Source organism: Oncorhynchus tshawytscha, linkage group LG24, assembly GCF_018296145.1.
Source record: "Oncorhynchus tshawytscha isolate Ot180627B linkage group LG24, Otsh_v2.0, whole genome shotgun sequence".
Taxonomy (NCBI): Eukaryota; Metazoa; Chordata; class Actinopteri; order Salmoniformes; family Salmonidae; genus Oncorhynchus; species Oncorhynchus tshawytscha.
In genome coordinates this window covers 21892984-21916971 of record NC_056452.1, presented here as the reverse complement: position 1 = coordinate 21916971, position 23988 = coordinate 21892984, and the positions used below count along the sequence as shown (strand labels likewise).

The window sequence follows — 23988 nt, the reverse complement described above, 5'->3', positions numbered from 1 at the left end:
TTCACATGTGAAACTCATGTGGTTTTTCTGTAAGCGATCCATCATAACCCTATGATGAGACTGTGACTGAGCTCACTGTAATAACGAAGCAACACCACCTTGTGGATGACGGCAGGAACTGTCCCAGATGATGATTATAATATAACTCCTACCTACCTCGTCTCTCTTACCCAGTCCTATTGGAGGTGGGCATGATGCTGGAGACATAGGCAGAGACAGGCAGACAGACAGACAGACAGACAGACAGACAGACAGACAGACAGACAGACAGACAGACAGACAGACAGACAGACAGACAGACAGACAGACAGACAGACAGACAGACAGACAGACAGACAGACAGACAGACAGACAGACAGACAGACAGACAGACAGACAGACAGACAGACAGACAGACAGACAGACAGACAGACAGACAGACGGCTGGAGAGTTTCACATCTGTTTTTTATTCATCTGAACTACAGAACACCAACTGAACAGCTCAGCTCTCACATCAATCAGACAAAACCTCCCTGCTATCTCCTCCCTTCCTTTCCCTCCCCTCCCTTTCTTATCACAATAAGGAAGTGGGAAAGGCAAAGGAAAAACCACCAAACAAACACATCCTGATACAGAGTGTACTACTGTGCAATGCACTGACACATTTATATGAAGCAAGAAAGAAAAACACAGGCTATTTCATAATATTCATAATAATAATATACTCACAATAATCATGACAAAAATAACATGAAAAAGGAGGAGGTTGGCACTGCGTGCTGGTAGCTTCATAGATGAGTACAGTATTGTTCTCCTATAGAGTCAGCTCTTTGGTTCAGATTCAGGCCTTCATGTGACCAACTGGATGTTGAACCCCGGTCTCCTGCACTCCCCGAGACTGTATTAGGCCCCTTAGCTAAAGTCACAATGGAAGCACACAGCAGGCATGTAGACCATCCTTTTACAAGTCAGCATTAGCCTACAGTTTGTCTTAGGACGGATGTTCTAGCTTCTCTCCTCTCATCCATCTCTCCTCTCATCCATCTCTCCTCTCCTCCATCTCTCCTCTGCTCAATCTCTCTTTAGCACATCCTCACTTTTATCTGTTTATCCTTCTTTATTTTCAACTTTATTCTGTCATTCCCAACGCATTCAATTTTGTTTTATTAAACTACATATCAAGTCCCATTTTCTCTCCCTATCCGTGTTTCTCGCTCTCTTTGTCTGACATTTTAGATCGTGTTATAAAATACTTATTTTACATTCATATTCATATATTCATACATATCAACTATATTCTATATCAACTATATCAACTATATCAACTAGATCAAATAATATTTTTTATCAGGCGAAGCAGAGGAGGTCAAATTATCAGAAGAAGGAATGGTGATGACAAGGCTGGTGTGAACCAAGAGCTACAATGGTGTCCAAACAGGAAGTCTATAAAATAAAGAATGTGATCAAGAAAACCCCAGACCAAAGACACTTCAAAGTATTCAAACAGGTGAGTAGTGGATAGACTTCTGATTTTCATTCTTAGGTAAATTATGCAATGCACAATACTAACATCTCTTTTGGACTGACAAAGACCAATAGTTTGTCAGTCCAAAACGTGAGATCATAGTTGTCCTATGGTTATTTGGCATACAACATTAGCACAACATTCTGGGAATGGTGCAGGATGGTTGCTTGGCTTTGGAACATTCCGAGCAGATTTAAGGAACTTGACGAAATAACGTTATTTTCTTGGTATTTCGTTACTTTAAATAAATGTTTTCTAAAAGTTGAAACATGGTTACATTTAATGACACTTTTGGTAATGTTCTAGGAACGTTCTCCAACTGGGAATGTTTTCAAATAGTTCAGAGAATGTTTAGTAACAACGTTCTTCTGCAGGAATTTCAATATTTCAGAATAATGTTTCCTACAGGTTTCCTCATGGTTCTATTTAAAGTCATGTTCTCAGAACATTCAGAAAACGTTAACAAACAATATTCTCCTGCGGGATTTTTAGTACTTCAGCATAACGTCGTCTGAAGGTTTGCTCATGTTTCTATTCAAAGTCATGTTCTCAGAACATTAAGAAAACGTTTGCTAAAAACCACAAGAAAACATTAATAACGTTTTAAAACAAATACATTCCGCGTCAACTCTCTCTCTCTCCTCAGGTGTGTTAGCCGTGCCCGATAATTGGCCACACTTGAATGAATGTTTGTTTTCTTTGAAATGGGGTCTGTTTGTGTAGACTACAATGAACATGAGTTTTTTTTAAACAAGTAGAAAAAACATGCTAGCTCCATCCTGGTGGCGAAGTAGATTCATTTCATAGATAGAGAACAGAAGATCATAGGTTTGAATCTCACTGACACCGTGCCACAATAAAAAAATGCATGTGTTTGCGTGATTTATGCCTTAGCAAATACATTTCCATTTGTCTTATCTGTGCTTGGAGTTCTTAACGAACTATTCTCGCAGTCTTATTGAAACATTCAGTGAAAATGTTAAGGAAGTTATTCCATCATATTGAAATAACCTTAACATTTTGTTTAAAACATTCACAACATTTAGATAATGTTCTCAAAACTTGATTTAATTACCTTCAAAGAACCCATCATTTCTGTTCTAAGAACGATAACAAAACCTCCTAGGAAAACTTTCAGGGGAACCAGAATAAAATGTTCTCAAAACCTCCCTGCAAACTAAAAGCGTACCTTCCCAGAACAGGCAAAATGTTTACTTCCGTTATCAGAATGTTTAAAAAACTTTCAGTTTTACCGGCTTCGTTCCCAGAACCAATGGTAAACCAAAAACGTACGTTCCCACAACTTCCAAGGAACCAAATTTGCAAGCTGGGATTTCTCCAGAGCCAGTCTATAGTGTGTTGTCTTAGGTCATGGGGGATCCGGGGCGCCAGACGCTAGGTTGCAGACCCAAGTTAGAGGTGCTGAATTTGGGGCGAGGCACTCTGGAGGGCTGCGTGGAGGCGGGGCGAGGTGGGGTGTGGGCCAAAGGGCTCAGATCAGGGGCACTCTTAAACTGACTGTTACCTTGTTGGGGGGCGTGGGCCTGGGAGGGGTAGGGGTTAGGGTTAGGGACATGGACGGAGGAGAAGCTCGGGAGCTGCGGGAGGGGGCCTGTGGGGGCTGGAGTAGGAGGGACCCACTGGGGCTGAGGTTGGTAGGGGGGGGTAGAGAGTGATTGGTAGCAGGAAGTGGCTGTTGGGGGAAGAGAAATGACATCAGACCTCCACATCGGTTCTCCTAGTGTGGTCGCTGACCGTGGGATGATGACAGTAGGGGCGGGGCCTGTGGGAGGTGGTGTGGAGAAACGTTTGACCTCATACACACGTGGCATCTTGTTTTGGCCCTGGGGAGTCCCGCCCCCGTAGCTGAAGAGGGAGGAGTTTAGCTGATAGGGCTGGTGACTCATGAAGTCCAGAGCCTTGATGCCTTGAGCCTTCTGACCCCCAGGGGCGGCTTTATGCCCCGCTGAACCCCCACCCTGTCCTACTACCCCCGCCCTCTGGCGCTGGGCCTGGGGAGGGCAGGAGGGGGAGAGGAGGGGGTTGTAGCTGATGGGGGGGGGGGCTCTGCAGCTGGAGGAGTATTTGAATTGAGAGGGGAGGGAGGGTGTGGGAGAGGGCTGGCGGGGGTGCCCGGGACCGGGTTGGGGCGAGGAGGGGGTCTCCACCACATAGCGATCCATCCTGCTCTGCCTACGGGCGAACAGCTGACCCCCCTTCCCTGCTAGCTGGGGTGCCTGTGGAGGAGGCTGGGGTTTAGGGGCCACAGGAGGGGGCTTGGAGCCTCTCTGTGCCTGCATGAAGTTACAGGCCTCAGCCCCCAGCTTCAACCAGTCCTCTTCAGGGCCTGACTCACCTCCAGCCTCCCCACTAACTCCTCCACTAGGCCCCATGGGGCCTGGGCCTATCCTGGTCGGTGCATCCGGGTTTTGGAGCAGCTCCAGCAGGGCCGGGTTGGGAGACACGTCCTTCTTGTTCTCCACAGAAGGACGGAACATAGGCTTCTTGTTGCTGCGACGACGCGCCTCCGCGAGAATGCCTGTTCTGGAGGCGGGGACGGCGATACGCTGCTCACGGGACGACAATGAATCAGAGGCAGGGGTCTGGGCAGTGGAGGGGGTCACCATGGCAGGGTTTGTCATAGAGACATAGGAGTTGAAGGTCAAGGGAGGAGGGGGTTGGGTCTGAGCAAGGGAGGGAATGTAAGGTGTGGCAGAGGATGGAGAGAAGGGTTGATTAGAGGAAGAAGGAGGAGAGAAGGGCTGGGCAGCCATGGCAGAGGATGGATAGACTGGGGCATGAGGAGGAGGAGGGGAGAAAGGTTGACTAGGAGTAGAGAAGTGTTGAATGGGGGCAGGAGGAGGAGAGAATGGTTGAGGAGCAGTCAAGGAGCAGAAGTGTTGGGTGGGTTGAGGAGGATAATGAGAAGGAGAACAGCAGTCAGAAGAAGGAGAGAAGGTGGCAGTATGGACCGAGGGAGAAGGGAAAGGCTGAAAGGGAGTGCAGGTATGAGAGGATGGAGGAGAGAGAACAAGAGGAGGAGGAGAGAGGATGGATTCAGTAGGTCTAGGGGGGATGTAGAGGGAGGTACTGGAGACCGCTCTCCTGGCCTCGGGCGCCCCTGAAGGGCGAGGGGGGGCGATGGTTACCATGGATACCGCAGCAGTGGGTTTGGAAACCATTGTTAAGCCAGGAGTGGGCTGGACGGGTCGGAAGATGACACGGCTGGCAGGGGGGCGAGATGGGGCGAGGCCTGAGGTGAAGGGGCGTGCCGTGCGGTTATGGATTCCCCCAGGCGGGTTAGGGTTAGTGTTTAGGTCAGGCTGGGGGGGGATAGGGGTGTGAGAGGGGGAAGTCAGAACCACACTGGCCTGACTCATCCCTGCTGAGCCCCCATTGGACAAACTTGCAGTCAGGGAGGTGTTAGGGGCAGAGTTGTAGGTGACAGGAGTGGCCAATTTCCTTTGCTGCTCATACTGCTTTGTCTCTTTCCCCTGATAGGCTATGTAGTCCAGCCCGGGGCTCTGATAGGCTGGGGCATTCATCTCAGACCCCTGATTGAATGACATGTTCATCTCTGGGCTCTGATAGGCCAAGGAATCCAACCCTGAGCTCTGATTAGTTGGTGTTTGGGGCCTTGAGTTATAGGTGGAGGGGCAGGCAGAACTCCTCCTATCCAGCATGTCCAGGTATTCGCTGTCCCAGGTGGGGTCAAAGGTTCCAGCAAAGCCCTCTTCATCCACCTCTGAACCCGAGGGGAAGGAACTCCCCTCCTCCTCCTCTCCCTCCGTCTCTCCCCCAGTCTCAGGACCCACCTCCCCCTCCGTCTCTCCCCCAGTCTCAGCACCCACCTCCCCCTCCGCGCGGCCAAAACAGGTGAGGGTGAACTTCTTGGCACGCTGGCGTCTCTTCTTGAACATGAGAACTCCTTTGGAGTTGGAGTACGGAGCGTCGGTGAGCAGGGAGGCGATGGAACGACATTTAGTACGAGCCTCTTTCACCTGCCTGTCTACCACACTCTCTCCTCTCTGCAGCTCTGGGAGACAGGGGGAGGGGCGGGAGGAAGGGGGAGGGGAGGGGAGGAAGGGGGAGGGACGGGAGGAAGGGGAGGGAAGGGAGAAGGGGGAGGGGCGGGAGGAAGGGGGAGGGACGGGAGGAAGGGGGAGGGGCGGGAGGAAGGGGGAGGGGCGGGAGGAAGGGGGAGGGGCGGGAGGAAGGGGGAGGGACGGGAGAAGGGGGAGGGGCGGGAGGAAGGGGGAGAAGTGGGGGAGAGAGAAAGAGAGAACAGAGGATTACATAAGTAACTGTAATGAATAAGAAAATTCTGGTTAGAAACATAAAAGCCTGTTTGGGAGTGATTGACAGCATCTGGAATGTCACTCAAATCCATGATGACACCATGATGGGTGACACCATCAGCCAGTGAGGGGTGGGCAGGGCTCAACCCTGACAGACAGGAGAGTGTGCTGGGGGCTCAAAGCTCTGATTTCCCCATACTCCCCAGTTGAGCAGCGCCCAGATAGTCTGTCTGTCTGTCTGTCTGTCTGTCTGTATTTGGTGTATGAGATGGAGATATTTCAGCCGTTTTATAAATGAACTCAGCCCTCAGAAATAGCCTCACACAAATACTGTTAGTATGACTTACAGCCACACACACACACACACACACACACACACACACACACACACACACACACACACACACACACACACACACACACACACACACACACACACACACACACACACACATACACCAGTGAAGGGATCAGGGGATTAGGTGAGGCGTCTATGAGGCTGGTGCATCTACTCAAACAGTGACAGGAATCACAGACTAACTGAAACCTCACAGCTCATAACGCATCTACTGTATCTAAAGAGAGGAATCAGTCCAGGTTTCTCTTATCCAACCACCAGTCGACATCAGTAACAGAAAACATATACAGGGCAGGAGAGACACACAGCAGCCTTGACTGGCAGAAACACAAAGACAGAGTCGACCAGCAGCAACCATCAATATTACCCACCATCAATATTACCCACCAGCAATATTACCCAACCATCAATATTACCCAACCAGCAATATTACCCAACCATCAATATTACCCACCAGCAATATTACCCAACCAGCAATATTACCCAACCATCAATATTACCCAACCATCAATATTACCCAACCAGCAATATTACCCAACCATCAATATTACCCAACCATCAATATTACCCAACCATCAATATTACCCAACCATCAATATTACCCAACCATCAATATTACCCAACCATCAATATTACCCAACCATCAATATTACCCAACCAGCAATATTACCCACCACCAACCATCAATATTACCCAATCATCAATATTACCCAACCAGCAATATTACCCACCAGCAATATTACCCAACCATAAATATACCCAACCATCAATATTACCCAACCATCAATATTACAACCAACCATCACCAACAATTACCATCAACCAGCAATATTACCCACCATCAATATTACCCAACCATCAATATTACCCAACCAGCAATATTACCCACCAGCAATATTACCCAACCACCAATATTACCCAACCATCAATATTACCCAACCATCAATATTACCCAACCAGCAATATTACCCAACCAGCAATATTACCCACCAGCAATATTACCCACCATCAGCAAACATATTTCATTTCTCACTAAAAACACCCAGAACCATCAGCAGAAAACACCTCCTGTCCAGTAACAGTATCTTACCACACCTTCAGCACCTCCAGTGTGTGTGTGTGTGTGTGTGTGTGTGTGTGTGTGTGTGTGTGTGACTTACCAGCGTAGATGGTGTGAATAACGGAGTGTTCATCAGGGTCCGAACCCGTTGAAGATGTGAAGTTCCTCATGTCTCCAAGTGTGTGTGTTCTCTAACCCTCACACACACATTCTCAGGTAGGTGGAAAGTGACCAGTTGTATTCTAGGTAGGATAACAACTCTCTCTGCTATCTCTCTCTCCTCTCTCTCCTTCCTTCCCATCCCCCCACTCTCCTCTTTTGTGTCACTCTCTCATTCTCTCTCTCTTCTTCTATCCCAAACCAACACATGATGTCATCCCCTATTCCTGTCTGTCTGACAGATGTCTGGGCACACACACACACACACACACACACTGTCCATGGGGTTCTCCCCGTCCTTCACCCACTCAGATCTGCAAAATATTTCCACACATCAACCTTGTACATGCTCCAGAGCGTGTGTGTGTGTGTGTGTGTGTGTGTGTGTGTGTGTGTGTGTGTGTGTGTGTGTGTGTGTGTGTGTGTGTGTGTGTGTGTGTGTGTGTGTGAGTGTGTGCGTGCGTGTATGTGTGCGCGCATGCGTACGTATGTGTGTGTGTGCGTGTGTGTGCGTGTGTGTGTGTGCGTGCGTGTGTGTGATGTGAGTAAGGCCAGTTCTCACTGTCACTATTGTCTCTCTGTCCAAGATGTAACCTTGCCTGAAACCTGAAGACTTGCATTAGCTACTAAAGCTTATGCCAAGGCTTTAGCTCAGCAGGATAACACCGTGCCAGGGAGCACCATCAGCTGCTATAGTTCAGAATGAGGTAGACAGCTGTGAGGAAAGTTACATCATTCATGAGTTAATAGATTCATGTAGTCATCTAAGCAGGTCAGATCCCTATGTCTAGCTGCATGGGAAGAATGCCATTTTTGACATGGAGTTGAAACCTGATTTTCAAGTAAATAGGGTATAATTGATCAGGTTTGCTGCCCCCCCCCATCCCCTCTGCTCCCATCAGCCATGGCATATTCAGCTGTGGGGATCACTAAATGTGAGGTCAGTTGTGCCCGTGTGTCCGTCAAGGCCAGAGGGGAATGCTAGCTGTCCCACCATAAATCTTCTGGATGAGACCAGGGCTTAGAATACTGACAGGAGAGACAGAAATAGGAAAATAGGAGAGGGACGCTTTGATTCATGAGATGACAGCAACAGGAAATATCCCCCTCTCTCAAATCAAATCAAACTTTATTTTCCACATGCGCTGAATACAACAAGTGTAGACTTTACCGTGAAATGCTTTACTTACAAGCCCTTAACCAGACACATTTACTCCCATACACTCACAGACACTAACAGACAATCCCACAGGCGTTGCAGAGCAGCTGAAGAGTTCACATGTAGGCTGTAGTGTGTATAGTGTGCAGGGTATCTGGTATAGTGTACTCACTGGCTTGCCGGGCCTTTTCCTTGTACGTAGCAGACAGTTCATCACTGAGAGGGGTCAGCTGGGCGCCCACCATGGGAACCATCTGAGAGCTGGAGCCCAGCATCATGGCTCCTCTAGCCCGCTCTGGAGACACCAGGGGTGAGCAGGCCAGAACCACACCCCCCCCTGCCTCCTGGAACCCACTGTCTCCCTCCACCTCTCCTCCCACCACCGGCTCCCCCTGCGCATGGTGTAGGACGGGCCGGGCTGGGTGGGTCCACTCTGGCCGGGCCTGCGGGGGTTGGGTTTGGGGTTGGTAGACCACCTCCCTGCGTGGTACTCCAGGTTGAAACCCCCCTGTTCTTGATCCCGTTGGTTGCTCCCACTGTTGGATCCCCCCATTTCCCAGTGTGGGTAGTTGCTCCCAGGTCCCCTGCAGGGAAACGCCCCCATCTGGAGCGCTCTCATACCTTGAGAGAGAGAGAGAGAGAGAGAGAGGGATTGGGTGGGTCATGGTGATGTCATCGTACAAACCAACAAGGTTGGGGATGATTCTGTTTTGTTCTTGTCTCATACCCGCTTATCTCCGAAGTCTCCGCCTCCTCCTGCTGGCGACCGGGAGAGCGCGCATCCGGAGGAGTGTGTCGCTGGCGGCGGTGTGTGTGTGTGTCCGCATCGCTGTCCGTCTCTCCATAATAGGCCTCACTGTCAGGGGGGGAGGTGAGGGTGAAGCAGGCAGGCCCGTCAGTGTGTGTGGCTGTGTGTATCCGACCCGGCAGGACCACAGAGTGGAACCCAGACCTGGAGACAGAAAGAGAACGAGATAGCCAGGCTGTGTGTGTGTGTCTATGTATGTGTCTGCGTTGCTTATTCTACGGTCTACTTGTATAGGTCTAGTGTATGTGTACAGTGTATCCCCTATATGCATTTAGCAGTGGCGCACCGCCGGGACTAAATCGTGGCCGCCACTGAAAAACCCTCCTCCGCCACTACTGAGATGGAAAAAGAAAAGAAAAGTTTTGGATGGGGGGAGGTGGGGGGGTAATTTGCCGGATGGTGAAACGTTTTCAGTGTAAACTAAAAAGACTAAAACCAGATGTAAAGTACGTAGAAATTATAATGGAGAAACTAACAATCACTAAAAACTAGACAGTCAGGGAGAATCAAACATTGTAAAAATGTCATGGCTTTGGGCCTCCGTTGATTTTGTTTTATTGTTTGATTTACTCAGATAGCATAAGAACAAGGCATAAGACATGGCAAAATGTGTAGGATTGCAGGACATTGTGTAGAATTGCACTGGTGTGTATGTCCGTATGATCTGACCTCTTGACCCTGAGGTTGAGTCTATGTCTGTATGCTCTGACCTCTTGACCCTGAGGTTGAGTCTATGTCTGTATGCTCTGACCTCTTGACCCTGAGGTTGAGTCTATGTCTGTATGCTCTGACCTCTTGTCCCTGAGGTTGTGTGTATGCCCGTATGATCTGACCTCTTGACCCTGAGGTTGAGTGTATGCCTGTATGCTCTGACCTCTTGACCCTGAGGTTGAGAGTGTGTCGATGGGAGTCGATGAGCATCATCGCCTGAGCGTGGTTGAGCTCTGCACAGACATGGTCGCCGATGGCAACCAACTCATCCTCCTCCCTCAGGTCGGCCCGGCACGCCTTACTGCGCCGTCGCACCTGCAACACACACACACACACAGCCTCAATGCAGCAGCATGGAATCCCAGAGTGGGGAGCAGTGTCACAGAGCCACTAGGGGGAGACAAAAGCTGAACACTTCTGAGGTTTAAATGTTTTACATTTTAGTCATTTAACAGACACTTATCCAGAGCAACTTACAGTTGGTGAATTCATCTTAAGATAGCGAGGTGGGACAACAACATATCACAGTCGTAGGAAGTACATTTTCCCTCAATAAAGGAGCTATCAGCAAAGTCAGTGCCAGTAGGGAAAGACCTGCACAAGTTTCTATTTATGTTATGAGGACATCATCTGTCCGGGGCTATGGAGGGGAGGGGGGAGTCTGAAGGGTGGTACAAACTAGGCAATGATGTCATGAAGTTGTCCATCACTGAATAGGGTGGAGGGGTGGAAGCAAAGCCCTATACATACATGGATCTGTCAGAAAGCATGAGAGATAGGTGGGATAGAGAGAGAGAGAGAGAGATAGGTGGGATAGAGAGAGAGAGAGAGAGATATGTGGGATAGAGAGAGAGAGAGTGAGATAGGTGGGATAGAGAGAGAGAGAGAGATAGGTGGGATAGAGAGAGAGAGAGAGAGAGATAGGTGGGATAGAGAGAGAGAGAGAGAGAGAGAGAGAGAGAGAGGGTAGGGGGTGAAGAGATATAAAGGGGGAGAGAGAGGGGAGGGGTGGAGAGAAAGGGAGAGAGAGAGAGATAAATAGGCAAGATGGAGAGAGAGGGTGCAGACTGTTCTGCCTTATTATTATTCGACCATGCTGGTCATTTATGAACATTTGAACATCTTGGCCATGTTCTGTTATAATCTCCACCCGGCACAGCCAGAAGAGGACTGGCCACCCCACATAGCCTGGTTCCTCTCTAGGTTTCTTCCTAGGTTTTGGCCTTTCTAGGGAGTTTTTCCTAGCCACCGTGCTTCTACACCTGCATTGCTTGCTGTTTGGGGTTTTAGGCTGGGTTTCTGTACAGCACTTTGAGATATCAGCTGATGTACGAAGGGCTATATAAATAAATTTGATTTGATTTGATTTGATTTGCAGAGATATACAGGTGGAGAGAGAAAGAGAGAGCGTGAGGGAAAGAAAGAAAGAACAGTGGACAGATGACACATAGCAGAATCATTTCTGACAGCTGCCTCCCCCCGTACACACAGTGGACAGAGGGCATGCCTCACATTCACCATGTGTTGCCCATACACCCCGAAATAAACCCCAGTTGGAGAACCAGCCACATTCCTAGACAAACCCACAGCCAGAGCAGCTAACCAGGGATATTGCCTTTTACACACTTTATATGGTGAGTAATATGTACCTGTTAGGCCAAATTAGCCTGGTTAGCATTAGCATGTACATTACCCACCGCTTTTCCCCTCTACCGGTCGGCACCAGAGACTGTGTGTGTGATTATGTGGAGGGCAGACATGCCTCAGATAAGCCCAGCTGGGAGTAGAGAGGTCCTCAGGATTAGAATAGCTCATTTAAGAGGAGCTGGAGCAGGCCATGGAAAAATGGCCTCTCTCTCTCTCACACACACACACGGTCTTCTACAACTAACCTTGTGGGGACACACAATTCAGTCCCATTCAAAATGTGATTTTTCCTAACCCCTAACCCTAAACCTTACCCTAACCTATGCCCTTACCCAAGTCCTAACCCTAACATTAAGAATAGAAGAGAATATAATATAATAAAATAGACTAGAATAGAATAGAAGAGAATAGAAGAGAATAGAATAGAAGAGACTAGAATAGAAGAGAACACAAAAGGATAGAATCTAATAAAACAGACTAGAATAGAAGAGAATAGAAGAGAATATAAGAGAAGAGAATATAATAGAAGAGAAGAGGATAGAGTAGAAGAGAATATAATAGAAGAGGATAGAGTAGAAGAGAATAGAAGAGAAGGGAGGGGAATCGAAGAGGATAGAGTAGAAGAGAATATAATAGAATAGAATATAATAGAAGAGAAGAAAATAGAAGAGAATAGAAGAGAAGTGAAGAGAATAGAATATAAGAGAATATAAAAGAAGAGAATGGAATATAGGAGACTAGAATAGAAGAGAATAGAATATAAGAGAATATAATAAAAGAGAATAGAAGAGAATATAATAAAAGAGAAGAGGATAGAAGAGAAGAGGATAGAGTAGAAGATAATAGAATAGAAGAGAATATAATAGAAGAGAATAGGATAGAAGAGAAGAGGATAGGATAGAGTAGAAGATAATAGACAGAAGAGAAGAGAATAAAAGTGAATAGAAGAGAATAGAGTAGAAGAGATTAGAATAGAAGAGAATAGAAGAAAATCTAATATAGTAGGTGAAAATAGAAGAGAATAGAATAGAAGAGAAGAGAATAGAATAGAAGAGAATAGAATGGAAGAGAAGAGAATAGAATGGAAGAGAAGAGAATAGATTAGAATAGAAGAGAATAGAATAGAATAGAATAGAAGAGAAGAGAATAGAAGAAAATAGAAGAGAATAGAAGAAAATGTAATATAGTAGGAGAAAATAGAAGAGAATAGAATAGAAGAGAATAGAATAGAAGAAAATATATTATAGTAGAAGAGAATAGAATAGAAGAGAATAGAAGAAAATGTAATATAGTAGGAGAAAATAGAAGAGAATAGAGAATAGAAGAGAATATAATAGAATAGAAGAGAAGAGAATAGAAGAAAATAGAAGAGAATAGAAGAAAATATAATATAGTAGGAGAAAATAGAAGAGAATAGAATAGAAGAGAATATAATAGAAGAGAATAGAAGAAAATATAATATAGTAGGAGAAAATAGAAGAGAATAGAATAGAAGAGAATATAATAGAAGAGAATAGAAGAGAAGAGAATAGAATAGAAGAGAATAGAAGAAAATCTAATATAGTAGGAGAAAATAGAAGAGAATAGAAGAGAATAGAATAGAAGAGAATAGAAGAAAATATAATATAGTAGGAGAAAATAGAAGAGAATAGAAAGAATAGAAGAAAATCTAATATAGTAGGAGAAAATAGAAGAGAATAGAATAGAAGAGAATATAATAGAAGAGAATAGAAGAAAATATAATATAGTAGGAGAAAATAGAAGAGAATAGAAGAGAATAGAAGAAAATCTAATATAGTAGGAGAAAATAGAAGAGAATAGAATAGAAGAGAATAAAATAGAAGAGAATAGAAGAAAATGTAATATAGTAGGAGAAAATAGAAGAGAATAGAATAGAATAGAAGAGAAGAGAATAGAAGAAAATATAATATAGTATGAGAAAATAGAAGAGAATAGAATAGAAGAGAATATAATAGAAGAGAATAGAAGAAAATCTAATATAGTAGGAGAAAATAGAAGAGAATAGAATAGAAGAGAATAGAATAGAAGAGAATAGAAGAAAATATAACAAAGTAGGAGAAAATAGAAGAGAATAGAATAGAAGAGAATAGAATAGAAGGAAATATAATATAGTAGAAGAGAATAGAATAGAATAGCACACATGCGACAGGCTGGTAGTTCAGTGTCAGCTGCAGAGCAGTTTAGGGGTTAAAAGATTCACGGGTATCTCGGCAATAATATAATATATGCCATTTAGCCGATACTTTTTTGCAAAGCAACTTACAGAGAAATGTAATGTCAAATAAAATGTAAACATTTTATGTGTAAGTGGTCCCGGGAATCAAGCCCACTACCCTGGTGTCACAAGCACAAGCAACTGAGCTACAAGGATAATCTCGATGCCAACAGCCCTGAGATTTGGAGCTGTGAACGATCCATTTATCTAACCCAGTACTAACAACTAAGCCAATTTGAGCGAGTCAGTTAAGAACAAATTGTTATTTATGATGATGGCCAACCCCGGCCAAACTCTAAGGCTGGGCTAATTGTGCACCGCCTTATGGGAATTCCAATCAAGGCCGGCTGTCATACAGAGTGGAATCGAACCAGGGACTGTAGTGACTCCTCTAGCACTGAGATACAGTGTCTTAGACCACTGTGCCACGCAGGAGCCCTACATGCAGCCCAGATTTCTACAATATCTTTTCTGATTAGATTAAATGCATTCTGCCATGTCAACACCAACGTGTCTCTGTGAGTGTGTCCACTTAGAGAGCATGCCGTCAATTCCTCTGCTCTTAGAGTGGTTTTATCTTGTCTTAATGGTATACTACACTGAGAGAGATAACATACTGTAATAATTCCTATCACACACACACACATTAAAACACAGAGATGAAACACACATGAACACCAAGAAACATACAACATGGAGAGAACACACCACCATTTATATACAACAGCTGTTCCTGCAATTGTTACTCCAGGATCTGCCCATACCCCACTCTATATTACACACACACACACACACACACACACACACACACACACACACACACACACACACACACACACACGCACACACACACACACACGCACACACACACACACACACACGCACATGCACACACGCACATGCACACACACACATGCACACACACACGTTGTACCTTGGCCACCTGTAGTGGTGTTTGCTGCTCTACTCCTCCTTGCAGTCTGAAGCCCCATGGAGCCCCTCCTGAGAGAGTGACCACCACCTCCTCTGCTACCATCACTACTCAGTAACACACATACACGCTGAATCACACTGCACACGGAGTGTATGTCTCTCTGCTTCTTCCAACTGCTCTGTGTATGTGTATGTGTATGTGTATGTCTCACTGGTCTGACATGCTTCCTCTGTGACCCCGCCCACTTACTCCACCCAGAGAGAGGGGGGTTTGAGAGGGAAGGGGGGAGAGCGAGAGAGAGAAAGAGAGAGAGAGAGCGAGAGAGAGAGAGAGAGAGAGAGAAAGAGATGGGGAGGGGGACTGGTTTCCGTCTGCTAATAGTGGAATGCTGTGTCGGCTGGAAGGGGGCAGGAGAGTGTGTGTGTGTTTTATATCCACCACACGTGTCATGACACTCTGCAGCTCCAGCCAGGGATGCTGATAGATCTTCCCAAAATAACCCTCTGGCCCCCTCGCACACTGTCCTGATCACCAATCCAGCCCTCTCCAAGGCTTTGTCTCAAACTGCCACAAGAGGAGAAGGGAGAGGAGAGGGAGGGGGAGAGTGATAGGAGGGAAAGAGGGAGTGGGAGAGGAGAGGAGAGGAGAGGAGAGGAGAGGGAGGGGGAGAGGAGAAGGGAGAGGAGAGGAGAGGAGAGGAGAGGGAGAGGAGAGGAGAGGAGAGGAGAGGAGAGGAGAGGAGAGGAGAGGAGAGGGAGAGGAGAGGAGAGGAGAGGGGAGAGGAGAGAGGGAGAGGAGAGGAGAGGGAGGTGGCTAGGAGAGTTGGGGAGAGGTTTGGAAGAGGGAGTGGGAAGGAGGGGGAGAGGAGAGGAAGATGATAGGGAGAGGGAGAGGAGAAGGAGGGGGAGAGGGAGTGGGAGTGGGAGAGGAAGAGGAGAGGGAAAGGAGAAGGAGGGGGGAGAGGGTGAGGAGAGGAGTGGGAGGGGGAGGGGGGAGGGGGAGGGGGGGGGGAGGGAGAAGGAGAGAGGAGAGAGAGAGGGAGGTGGCTAGGAGAGAAGGGGGAGAGGTTTGGAAGAGGGAGTGGGAAGGAGGGGAGAGGCGAGGAAGATGATAGGGAGAGGGAGAGGAGAAGGAGGGGGGGAGAGGGAGTGGGAGAGGGAGAGGAAGAGGAGAGGGAAAGGAGAAGGAGGGGGAGAGGGTGAGGAGAGGAGTGGGAGGGGAGGGGGAGGGGGGAGGGGGAAGGGAGAGGAGAGGAGAGGGAGGTGGCTAGGAGAGTTGGGGAGAGGTTTGGAAGAGGGAGGGGGAAAGGAGGGGAGAGGAGAGGAGCAGGAGGGGGAGAGGAAGATGAGGGGGAGAGGGAGGGGGAGAGGAAGAGGAGAGGGAGAGGGAGAGGGAGAGGGGAGAGAAGGAGAGGAAGAGGAGAGGAGAGGGGGAGAGGGAGAGGGAGAGGGAGAGGGAGGGGAGGGAGGGGAGAGGGAGTGGGAGAAGGAGAAGAGACGGGGAGGGAGGGATATTTTTAAGAGCATATGCCTACTTATTGTGATTCACATTCACAGAGTGAGCTAACACCACGCTGTCACAGCGGGTCAGTATTGCTTTGGGGAGCCTTTTGAGACTTTTCCCGACAGTGTTTTATGTTGATGTGTAAGCTCCAGTGTTACTGTTTTTCCATCAGTAGTTTGACATTAAAGACTTGGGGTGAGCAGAATCAACAACCTCTGCATCATGAAAGACTGTTGCTTTGTGAGGTGTTAAAGTTCACAGTTAGTCATTGTTGTGTAAATTAAAGGTTAAAAGTATTCAGGGTCTTGCCTTGGCACAAAGTCCACCGGACCCACGGCCCAGCGAGACATGGGTGCGTGTAGATGAAACAGAAAAATCGGAGCCTGGGATAAATCCTCAATGGAAATGCGACACGTGATACCAGCTTTGGTAATGCAGTGCTGTTCATATTTATTACTGTCCCGTCCGCAACCCACAAGTGTTCCATTATTTCATGATGGAATCACATTTTCAGTTTGATTGTACAATATCTAGAATACTACACACTTTTTGGTCTGAAATAATAATAGTTCTGTATTTTCTGTTTGACATGAATTGCTTGTCTCTGTTTAAGTCTACCAGAGCAGCGATTCAAATCTATTGCGACAGTAAGACTTCAGTGTCCGCACACAGCTTCTCTTCCTCCGTCAGGCTCGTTCCTGACCTCCACAAGCTACAAGAACAAACATTTGATTTTACAGTAAAAACCGGAGGAAAAGTCTAAAAGAAACATTCCGCAAAAGATGATGAGCAACAATTTTCTCTGTGGTCAAAGCGCTTCGACGTTTCTCCAGCCGTCCTCCTGTGCAGTTCTACTAGTAATGTGACAGAGGGCAGTGTAGGTCAGACGAGGAGTCGATTGTTAAGCACTGCCACTCCTGCAGTCACACCTCCACCAGGGTGCTCATCACACTTGGTCCTCAGCTGATGTCCAGCTCACTCGATCTGCACCGTGTCTTGACTCTGTCTGTGAGGCAGTGGTGTAAAGTACTTAAGTTAAAATACTTGAAAGTACTAATTAAATCTGTAAATAGCCCATCCAACTAGCTCATCCCCATAATGTTATTTATTTTGCTCCTTTGCACCCCAGTACCGCTACTTGCACACTGATCTTCTGCACATCAATCACCCCAATGTTTTTGCCATACTGTAATTATTTCGCAACTATGGCCTATTTATCGCCTCACTTCCCTTATCCTACCTCATTTGCACACACTGTATATAGACTTTCTCTATTGTATTATTGACTGTGTGTTTGTTTATTCCATGTGTAACTCTATGTTGTTGTTTGTGTCGCACTGCTTTGTTTTATCTTGGCCAGGTCGCAGTTGTAAATGAGAACTTGTTCTCAACTAGCCTACCTGGTTAAATAAAGGTGAAATAAAAAATAAAATAAAATAAAATAGTCGAGGTAATTGAGGTAATATGTACACTACCATTCAAAAGTTTGGGGTCACTTAGAAATGTCCTTGTTTTTGAAAGAAAAGCACATTTTTTTGTCCATGAATTTAAAATAACATCAAATTGATTAGAAGTACATTGTAGACATTGTTAATGTTGTAAATTACTATTGTAGTTGGAATTTACTGATTTTTATGGGAATATCTACATAGGCGTACAGAGGCCCATTATCAGCAAACATCACTCCTGTGTTCCAATGGCACGTTGTGTTAGCTAATCCAAGTTTATCATTTTAAAAGTCTAATTGATCATTAGAAAACCCTTTTGCAATTATGTTAGCACAGCTGAAAACTGTTGTGTTCTGATTAAAGAAGCAATAAAACTGTCCTTCTTTAGACTAGTTGAGTATCTGGAGCATCAGCATTTGTGGGTTCAACTACAGGCTCAAAATGTCCAGAAACAAAGCACTATCTTCTGAAACTCGTCAGTCTATTCTTGTTCTGAGAAATGAAGGCTATTCCATGCGAGAAATTCCCAAGAAACTGAATATCTCATATGGGTGGCGATGGGTAACGATGCTTTGTGGGTGTCAGTTCGTGATGTGTGCAGAGGGTCCCTGGTTCGCGCCCGGGTATGGGCGAGGGGACGGTCTAAAGTTATACTGTTACACTACTCCCTTCACAGAACAGCGCAAACTCTCTCACCAGAATAGAAAGTGAGCAAGAGGACAAGTACATTAGTGCACAACAGTTTTCAGCTGTGATAACATAATTGCGAAAGGGAAAATCATTAAAGACTACCACCACCCAAGCCATAAACTGTTCTCTCTGCTTCCACATGGCAAGCTGTACCAGTACATCAAGTCTGACACCAACAGGCTCCTGAAAAGCTTCTATCCCCATGCCATAAGACTACTAAATATTTAACTATATACCTAACAAAATGGCTGCGCAGACTGAGTAGACCCTTGTATTTTATTCTTATTCTCTATAAACTCTCAAAGGGCCCTACACACTTACACACACTTACACACACTAACACGCATACAAACACTCCATCATTTGCTCACACACACATAATATGTACAAAAATGTATACGGACTCCACACACACGCACACCCAATCATCATATCATCATTGTACTTGTGCATGTGACCTTAAAACTTGAAACTTAAACTGGCAGTGACTACAGGGCAAACACTGAACCATTATAGGTTGTTTATTTGGTTATGCATAAGTCATACATAATTCAAATGGTATTCAAGTTTAAAAGTTTAAAACAAGATATTCAATCAATTCAATAAATGCTAAGTTAATAAATCAATCAGTTATTAAATGAAAAGAAAAAAATCCTAATTTACAAAAGGAAAAAAAAATGTTTAACCAAAATTCAAACTATTACAATCCGTCAGTCCGTCTTCATTTGATTGTTTGTTGGAAAGGAGATTTCACCTGTTTGAGTTTTGAAGTTTTTTCTTGAGTGGTTGGTCTGGTGGTTGGTCTGGTGGTTGGTCTGGTGGTTGGTCTGGTGGAGTGGCTGCCGGTCTGTCTGTGTCCTTTTATTGGAGGTGAAGAACAGTTGGTGTCTGGGCTGGAAACTGGGAACCGTGTTGGTGTTGGTGCTGTGGCCGGGACTGGGAAAAAACAGAAACCGCGAACTGGGGCTGCTGCAGGTTCTGGGTCGTGATCTGGGTCTGTAGAGGGGAGGAATGACAACCTGAGGAGGAATCAGACACACAAGGGATGGTAGTACTTACCTGTGGTCTGCTCCCTCCTCTGTGCCTCGTCTGGTGCTGGGACTGGGACTGGTACTGGTACTGGAACCCGGGATCTGGATTGGTGCTGGGACTGGGACTGGTACTGGAACCCGGGATCTGGATTGGTGCTGGTGCTGGGACTGGTACTGGAACCCGGGATCTGGATTGGTGCTGGGACTGGAACCCGGGATCTGGATTGGTGCTGGGACTGGTACTGGAACCCGGGATCTGGATTGGTGCTGGTGCTGGGACTGGAACCCGGGATCTGGATTGGTGCTGGTGCTGGGAGTGGTACTGGAACCCGGGATCTGGATTGGTGCTGGTGCTGGGACTGGTACTGGAACCCGGGATCTGGATTGGTGCTGGTGCTGGATCTGCAGAAAGGAAGGAATGACAACCTGAGGATTAAACAGGCATAACAAACTGAAAGGATGCATACTGCCATCTAGAACAGAGTCTAGACTCTAGAGTGTTGTTTGAACAGGTATAAAGACAAGGATGGTGTTTTACTGCCACCTATAGTTATGGTATGTTTGCTCACAAGTATAATTAATTGTCTGATCCCTCCTGATGACCCAGATGGAATCATATGATCCTTCCTTCACCCAAGGAAAGGCCCACCCAGTTCGCTACTTTAAAATGGTGAATCCCTAAATAGCAATGTCCATGTCAAAACAGTTTTTCCCCATCTATAGTTCTCTAGCTAACTCTATGGTGGTAAATTCCCACTTTGTTATGAACGCAATGTTACATAATTCATAGCCCAACCCCTGTCCGGATGTGGACGTGGCAGACAGCCACGACACTTCCGGTGCGAATGTCTGCTTGGAGAGAAACCAGAGAAAGGATTAGCAGAACATCAATCCCGGGAAGTCATCGCTTTGAAGTATTGACGGCCAAAGGGCTTCGGAACTGGTTCTGAACAGGAAACAAACGTCTGCTTGGCTAACTTGTTATTTTACCCAGTTGAAGGTGGGTTGTCGAGTTGTACCGTGTGTGACATTCCTTGAAAGAAAACATCGGATTGGGATTCCGTGGTGGTGCTAACTAGTTACTGAACCAGACCTCTCTAACGCCCAGAATGCTCCAATTCAAACTCATTCAACAGCTCTTTAAGCGTTACGTCAAAAAATACTATCGTAATTTACTCTCGTTACGGCCGGTATGTACTTTAAAAAAGTATAAGAAAAATAATTAAATGCCTCTTTCAGTTGTTTGTACCTTTTTTTTTTATTTCACGTTGGACCTTTTTTGGAAGTACATACCGTGATTCAATTTAGATGGTTGCTCAGCAAAACTCGGTATTTGCTGATCAACGGACGTATTTTGCCATGACAACGCTTGTCGAGATTGTAGAGTTTGAATCTGAGCTTTCTGGACGTTAGAGTCAGAGGTCTGGTTCTTCTAACTACATGCTAATTTAACTATCTACATAGCTAACGGGATAGCCACAGCTGATTCTTATTTCCACGATTAAAACTAGTGTGTAAATTAGGCCCAAACTCTCAACTAGCTGACAAAGGTTAGTGCTTTTAAGTTTCGACTGAAGACTCCGTGTATAGAAACAAATATATTCTCTGCCTGGTCTGGACCATGAATAATCATTTAGCTAGCTAGGTCAAATGCGACATTGGTTGCTGAGGTTGGCTAACCACAAATACCTCTGCTGCGTTGTTCTTTGAAGTGTTCAATATACTCTAGTGGGCTGTATTGACCAAGTAATCTAAGTATTATGAACGAGAATCAGTTTTGTAAACAGATTTAACTAGCTAATTAGATAGCCAGTCGTGATGTTAAAGCCGCTACGGCAAATATGGGTCTTTCAACAGGCCTGTCACGCTAATAGATACACGGATCCAATGGTATTGTATTTCTAACCGTGGCAACTACTACTTTGAATTATTGAAAGAGCTGCGTTGGATAAACCCGTGTTTGTCATAAGATAATATTGCTACATCAGCTAACAAGCCAGCCAATGTAACCCGGTAACGGTAGTAGCTAGCTAACCGATGCGAATTCCATTGGATGAGACTAGCTAGCTACTATAGGCAATGAGTTACATCAATTATTTCAATATCATGGTCCAGTCTTTCTTGTGACTATCGGTGCCTTTAAACCTGCTCGTTTAACCTTTTAGGAAAGACATGTTGTAAGGTAAGTGAATGAATGCTCAATAGCCAGTTACTCTCAGCTACTAGTATGCGAACAGTCTTGTTGACAAGTAACGTTAGTTAGGCCTACTTTCAGTGTTCAGAGGACAGGACACTACAGCATAGACTAACTCTGTGATTGTACCTGTCAGCCTAGCACATGACGTTTGATTGAGCAGTATGGTTCAACAAGGTCTGATTGATCAGAGGTTGGTCCTACTTGTGTTGTGTATATAGGTAGGGTTAGGTTGGTGGCACAAAGAGAAGTTGGGTGTGTTTAAAAGAAAATGAAGTGGGGAAACGTCGTCCTCCTGTTTGCCAAACTCAATACCATGTCAGGTCTGTTGTAGGATAATTAACCCTTTACGCTCGTACCTGTATCCGGTTTGAAATTGACAGAAAATTGGCCTAAATTGGAATTACATTAACATGCTATAGTGCATAATGTCAGCTCACCGTCTCCGCTTCACAGCTCTGTATGGGTTTAGTCTGTTAGACGATCTGAACATGAGCACCTCATGCGACAAGAAGTTACCGCGTCCCTCCCGCTAATTGGTCAACTTTTGCAAATGTTGTCTGAGTGAGGGAAATGCTGTAAATTTAAGAGGCCTCAATGTATTTTGAAAGATGACCATTGAGGATTATCACTACAGCTTTGATTTCATACAAGCAAACCAAACACCTGTAAGTCCAAATGTGCTCTTCACATTTCCATATCATAAACCTTGTGTAATATACAATATGAATGTTTACATCACTGTTTGATGTACAGTTACAAGATGGCATGGCTTTATACCCTGGGTGGTCCTGAACAGAATGAGTCTGTTGTATTGTGGAGAAAATGTTCCATGAACCACACATCTGAATGCACTCATGACTCCATTCTATGCACACCCAAATGACCATCTGCTTCTCTGAATTGCCTTATGAAAGCCTAACACTGTAAGATCGTATATTATAATTTAGCTAGTCATGTTGGCAATTGAACCCACTTTCAAATCATGCCCACCTGAACCCGATCGTGATTTATAATGGACCGTTTTTGGATTGTGTGATCAACAGTAATTGTGTAAAGACTGGGAATGAGTGATGTTCCAAACAAAAACAACAAGTGTGCTTGGTCTATTTCCTTAATGGCACAGCTAGGAGAGCGTAAAAAAGCACTTTGTAGTCGAAGATAATTATTTTTAGACATAAAAGTGCATTGAAATTACTTGGGATCCATGCACACTTTGGAGAGATGTGTGTGGCCACTTGGAGACACCAGTTAGACCTCTCTCTCAAACCTTTGTCCTTTTTTTGGTCCTATGTTGCAACTACCACAAATTTTCCAGGAATAATGAGTGTATCTGGAGTTTTCAGGGTTTGTTATCAACAAATGAGGCAAAAAGTACGATAAATGTAAAATCAACAGTGTAATGCTTGGATTGTCAGTTGAACTGTAGTCATCTTTAGTCTAATTTCCCCATTATCTCCACTCTTCCCTTTTAATTGCTACCATGGTTATTCATATGCTTTCCATATTTCTTCCGTAAGAAACATTTAAGTTTAGCCCTATCCATATTGGCAAATTCACATTTTTTATTTATTTTACCTTCATTTAACTAGGCAACTCAGTTAAGAACAAATTCTTATTTTCAATGACGGCCTAGGAACAGTGGGTTAACTGCCTGTTCAGGGGCAGAACGACAGATTTTTACCTTGTCAGCTCGGGGGTTTGAACTTGCAACCTTTCGGTTACTAGTCCAATGCTCTAACCACTAGGCTACCCTGCCGCCCTGTGAGCCAAAGGCCGGGCCAAGTGTGTACTGAGGTGTATTGTGAAGGTGTGGTCGAGACAAACAATACACAGAGCTGATATAAGTGTGTTTCAAACTGTGTCACAGGGAATATGACTCGGCTATTATAGACATGCACTACCGGGCAAAAGTTTTAGAACACCTACTCATTCAAGGCTTTTTCTTTATTTTCACTATTTTCTACATTGTAGAATAATAGTGAAGACCTAAACTATGAAATAACACATGGAATCATGTAGTAACAAAAAGTGTTAAACAAATCTAAATGTATTTGAGATTCTTCAAGTAGCCACCCTTTGCCTTGATGACTGCTTTGAACACTCTTGGAGTTCTCTCAAACACCTTCACCTAGAATGCTTTTCCAACAGTCTTGAAATTTTCCGGATTGACTGACCTTCATGTCTTAAAGTAATGATGGACTATCGTTTCTCTTTGCTTATTTGAGCTGTTCTTGACATAATATG

At 45.3% G+C, this 23988-nt stretch overlaps 3 protein-coding genes across 5 annotated transcripts in view; 1 reads left to right on the top strand and 2 right to left on the bottom strand.

Annotated features, from left to right (window-relative positions):
- Positions 1–428: 428 nt before the first annotated feature.
- LOC112223420 (synaptopodin 2-like protein) lies at positions 429–15143 on the bottom strand. Its single transcript, XM_042305531.1, has 5 exons — positions 14876–15143; positions 10222–10373; positions 9267–9491; positions 8712–9160; positions 429–5541 (listed from the first exon to the last, which is right to left on the bottom strand). Exons 1-5 carry the CDS (start codon positions 14975–14977, stop codon positions 2870–2872), a joined length of 3600 nt encoding a protein of 1199 aa, XP_042161465.1. The 5' UTR covers positions 14978–15143; the 3' UTR covers positions 429–2869.
- Positions 15144–19032: 3889 nt separating this feature from the next.
- On the bottom strand, positions 19033–22280 carry LOC121840691 (mucin-1-like). 3 transcript variants are annotated; one of them, XM_042305528.1, is made up of 3 exons: positions 22182–22280; positions 19576–19949; positions 19033–19512 (listed from the first exon to the last, which is right to left on the bottom strand). In XM_042305528.1, exons 1-3 carry the CDS (start codon positions 22232–22234, stop codon positions 19238–19240), a joined length of 702 nt encoding a protein of 233 aa, XP_042161462.1. In that variant the 5' UTR covers positions 22235–22280; the 3' UTR covers positions 19033–19237. The 3 variants fall into 3 exon arrangements, with proteins under 3 accessions (XP_042161462.1, XP_042161460.1, XP_042161461.1); XM_042305526.1 differs by lacking the exon at positions 22182–22280 and adding an exon at positions 20117–20369 and having other exon boundaries at positions 19576–19973; XM_042305527.1 differs by lacking the exon at positions 22182–22280 and adding an exon at positions 20117–20369.
- The window catches only part of LOC112223227 (protein transport protein Sec24C), a 30732-nt gene continuing 27136 nt past the window's right edge, over positions 20393–23988 (top strand). Inside the window, exon 1 of the mRNA XM_042305530.1 lies at positions 20393–20547. The gene's annotated coding sequence lies outside the window, so the exon portion shown is untranslated. The remainder of the gene's footprint in view (positions 20548–23988) is intronic.

Excerpts from the sequence above, each read along its gene's own strand:
- LOC121840691 (XM_042305526.1), bottom strand. The coding sequence starts at position 20,164 with ATGATTCCATCTGGGTCATCAGGAGGGATCAGACAATTAATTATACTT. Across the intron at positions 19,974-20,116 it reads TCAGACAATTAATTATACTT|GTTGTCATTCCTTCCTTTCT; the intron begins GTGAGCAAACAT and ends TTTAATCCTCAG. Across the intron at positions 19,513-19,575 it reads GAGGAGGGAGCAGACCACAG|ACCCAGATCACGACCCAGAA; the intron begins GTAAGTACTACC and ends TCCCCTCTACAG.
- LOC112223420 (XM_042305531.1), bottom strand. The coding sequence starts at position 14,977 with ATGGTAGCAGAGGAGGTGGTGGTCACTCTCTCAGGAGGGGCTCCATGG. Across the intron at positions 10,374-14,875 it reads CACCACTACAGGTGGCCAAG|GTGCGACGGCGCAGTAAGGC; the intron begins GTACAACGTGTG and ends TGTGTGTTGCAG. Across the intron at positions 9,492-10,221 it reads CTCAACCTCAGGGTCAAGAG|GTCTGGGTTCCACTCTGTGG; the intron begins GTCAGAGCATAC and ends TTCTGTCTCCAG.